This window comes from Pteropus vampyrus, unplaced genomic scaffold (assembly GCF_000151845.1).
Source record: "Pteropus vampyrus isolate Shadow unplaced genomic scaffold, Pvam_2.0 Scaffold760, whole genome shotgun sequence".
Lineage (NCBI taxonomy): Eukaryota > Metazoa > Chordata > Mammalia > Chiroptera > Pteropodidae > Pteropus > Pteropus vampyrus.
Genome location: NW_011889541.1, coordinates 13792 through 16476, shown reverse-complemented (window position 1 = coordinate 16476; position 2685 = coordinate 13792). Strand labels below are relative to the sequence as shown.

The following is a 2685-nucleotide window of genomic DNA, read 5'->3' as shown; positions in this document are numbered from 1 at the left end:
GTCTCATAGCTAGTAGATGCCAAATCCTTCTCACATTGTTGAACGCTATTCATTCATGCATCTGTTTATTCAATTGGTCATCATAAATATTTTAATCTAGTAAAGGCCACAAAATCCATATTGGCTTTTAGAAGTTCTAATACATTCCAGACATTTCTCTTGTTTCAAATAAGCCATGATACTTGATATTTTTTTATTAATATTAAAATTGTAGAGCGAACCCTGGTAATTTTAACTTATCTTTCAAAGTACCACATCTCGCCTTTGATATAGGTCCTATCTTGGCCATTACAATGGTTCATAGATTGATATCGGGCGAAATAGTTCAGTATGCTGGGAATGCATGCATGCTCCAGGCAGTACACTTGTCTTCAAATCTGACGCGAGCTTTTAGCAGATCTCATTTTCCCTACTCGATAATGAAACTGTGAGACGGCTTCAACACATCTGTAGGGCAGGTTCCCCTCCTCAGGGCAGGGATTCATGGGAGCGGGGTTACCTCCTGCCTGGATCTGCCTTTAATATATTGCTAAGTCTCCAACTTAGACTAAACACTAAAAAAAAACCCAAAAAACAAAAATCCTGTTTTCTGCTGAAGAAAAGAGAGTGGGTGATTAAAGTAATCCTGGGAAAATACCACAAACGGAATGGTGGCTAAGTAGGTAACGTCTTTTCCACTCTTGGCATAACTGTCAGTGGCTCGTGTAGGTTTGGGCCCAGCCTCTGTCTGCAGAGGAGATGAGGGCCATAAAGCCACTTCCTGCCCTTGCTGCAGGAGGGGAGGGAGGCCTGGGGAAGGCGCGGGGTCTGGGGAGCAGAGGTTTCTGAGCAGAGGGGAGGCAGCGCTCCAGCTCTGTGTCTCTGCTGCTGGCACAGAGATACGTGGCCGAGTCCCCCAAGCCTGGCGAGCGGACGTCAAGAGAACAGTGGGAAGTGTTGGTCCGGCTGGGCTGGAAGTTGTCGGAGGCGTCTGTCTCATTATTAAACTGCGTGTCATAGTAGTAGAACAGCAGCTTGGGGGCTTGGCTCAGCTTCTGTTGGTACCAGTACATGGCGTCGTGATTCAGGTCCTGAAAACAATTCAGGGTCACGGGTTTTCCCACCCTGGTGACCTGGTCTTTTGGGTTCTGGGTGACCATGGCACCCATGGGACCTGCAGAGAGACATGGAAAATTAGAAACAGAGTCAAGAAGGACACTGATGTCGCTGCCAGAAAAGACAGGAGCAGGACATGATACTTTGAGTCAAAGTTGTCCTTTCTGACCAGGGCGCACCTGCTCCGAAGAGACAAAAGACCACGTAGTAAGGAAGCCTGGGACCCATGGCAGGGCCAGAACGGAACGAGGCGTCTGTCTATTCCAGGTTCTGATCTCTGGGTTGAGGGGTGGGGGCTCCGAGAGTCCCTGGTCCCTGATCGGTCAATCTGCCTGTGGTGACAGTGCTGCCGTTGACGTCACCAGGACAAGGGGCCCTTCTTGCAATATGACCCACAGCTTCCTACTGGGCAGGGGAGCCCGGGCGAGGCTGAGCCGGTACGAAACAGGTGTGGTGCTCCCTCATTTGCTGCTCTTCCTGTAAAAAAAGTGGGTCCACTTTTCAGGGGGTTTCACGTAAAGCCTCTGCAGTGTTTTGGCTGTCGGTGACCCCGTAACGCCTCCTTGTGGCCAAGCAGAGAAGTCTCCAGCAGCAGTCTTCCTACACTGCCTGCATCTGTGCCATGGGGTGAGACTCTGCGGGCTCAGCTGTGTGTCTAGTCTCCAGTTCTGCTCCCCCTGCGTCCACACCCCTCAGATCGGTCCGACCTGGGGCACTCGCGAGTCTCACTAAAAACAGCAAGGCTCCGTTGCCGCCACTGGGGGGGACCCCAAAAATGTTCAAGATTGACTGACACACAGCTACAGACAGCGCTATCCCATGTTTTTACACTAAAAAAAATCGGAGCCGATGGAGGAAGAAATATTACCTTTAATCTGTATTCACGGGCCTGGCTGTTCCACTCTGAAGTGAGATTTTAAAAAGTGTATGGAAATGGGTTTATGTCAGACAAATGTAACTTATGTAACTTAAACTTAACAGCACTGTGACCACTGTTATCAGTGTGTGACCTGCAAACCGGTCGTAAACGCATTTTTATTCACTATTTTCATTTCCATCGGGAGACTTGTCCATCTCATGATAAGGAAAAACATGATGACGCAGCCACAGTCGGAGTCACATTCCCAGCAGATCAGAGCAGCCAGGGCGACAAGAAGCTCCCTGCGTGTCCCCCGGGACAGCACGCACGCCCTGCAGAGACGGACAAGCCAGGTTCCGTCCCGCGTCACGACCCAGAAATCCTCCGGGAAACGCTCTTCAAAAGTTAATTCTGGTTCTTCGTCCCTTCTCGTCCTCGGGGCAGGAGGAACGGGAGCGACTCTGTTCCGGGCAGCCCCGGGCCGAGGGCGGAGGGGAGAGGAGGCTGTGCACGGGGAGGTCGTGTCCCGGCCGCCGCACAGACATCCACTCCAGGGATCCCCGGCTGTGCCGCCTGGACCTGCAGCGGGGACCCTGGCCCTTCCGTCCTCTCAGCGGAGGCGCGGTCATCGGGCATCCCTGACGCACCCTGTCTGTGTCCTGGAGGAAGCGGGTCAGGAATTTTCATTCTTTCCCCATAGCACATTGGAGCCAGCAAAGCGTGTGATGCCC

At 51.8% G+C, this 2685-nt stretch overlaps 1 protein-coding gene and 1 gene segment (V, D, J or C); both read right to left on the bottom strand.

Annotated features, from left to right (window-relative positions):
- Positions 1–692: 692 nt before the first annotated feature.
- Positions 693–1339, bottom strand: LOC105309527. The segment is given in 2 exon segments: positions 693–1153; positions 1275–1339. Coding segments are annotated over 2 exon segments (510 nt in total).
- Positions 1340–1418: 79 nt separating this feature from the next.
- The window catches only part of LOC105309526, a 6050-nt gene continuing 4783 nt past the window's right edge, over positions 1419–2685 (bottom strand). The window contains exon 4 of the mRNA XM_011385717.1: positions 1419–1427. Coding sequence (XP_011384019.1) covers positions 1419–1427 — 9 coding nt within the window. The remainder of the gene's footprint in view (positions 1428–2685) is intronic.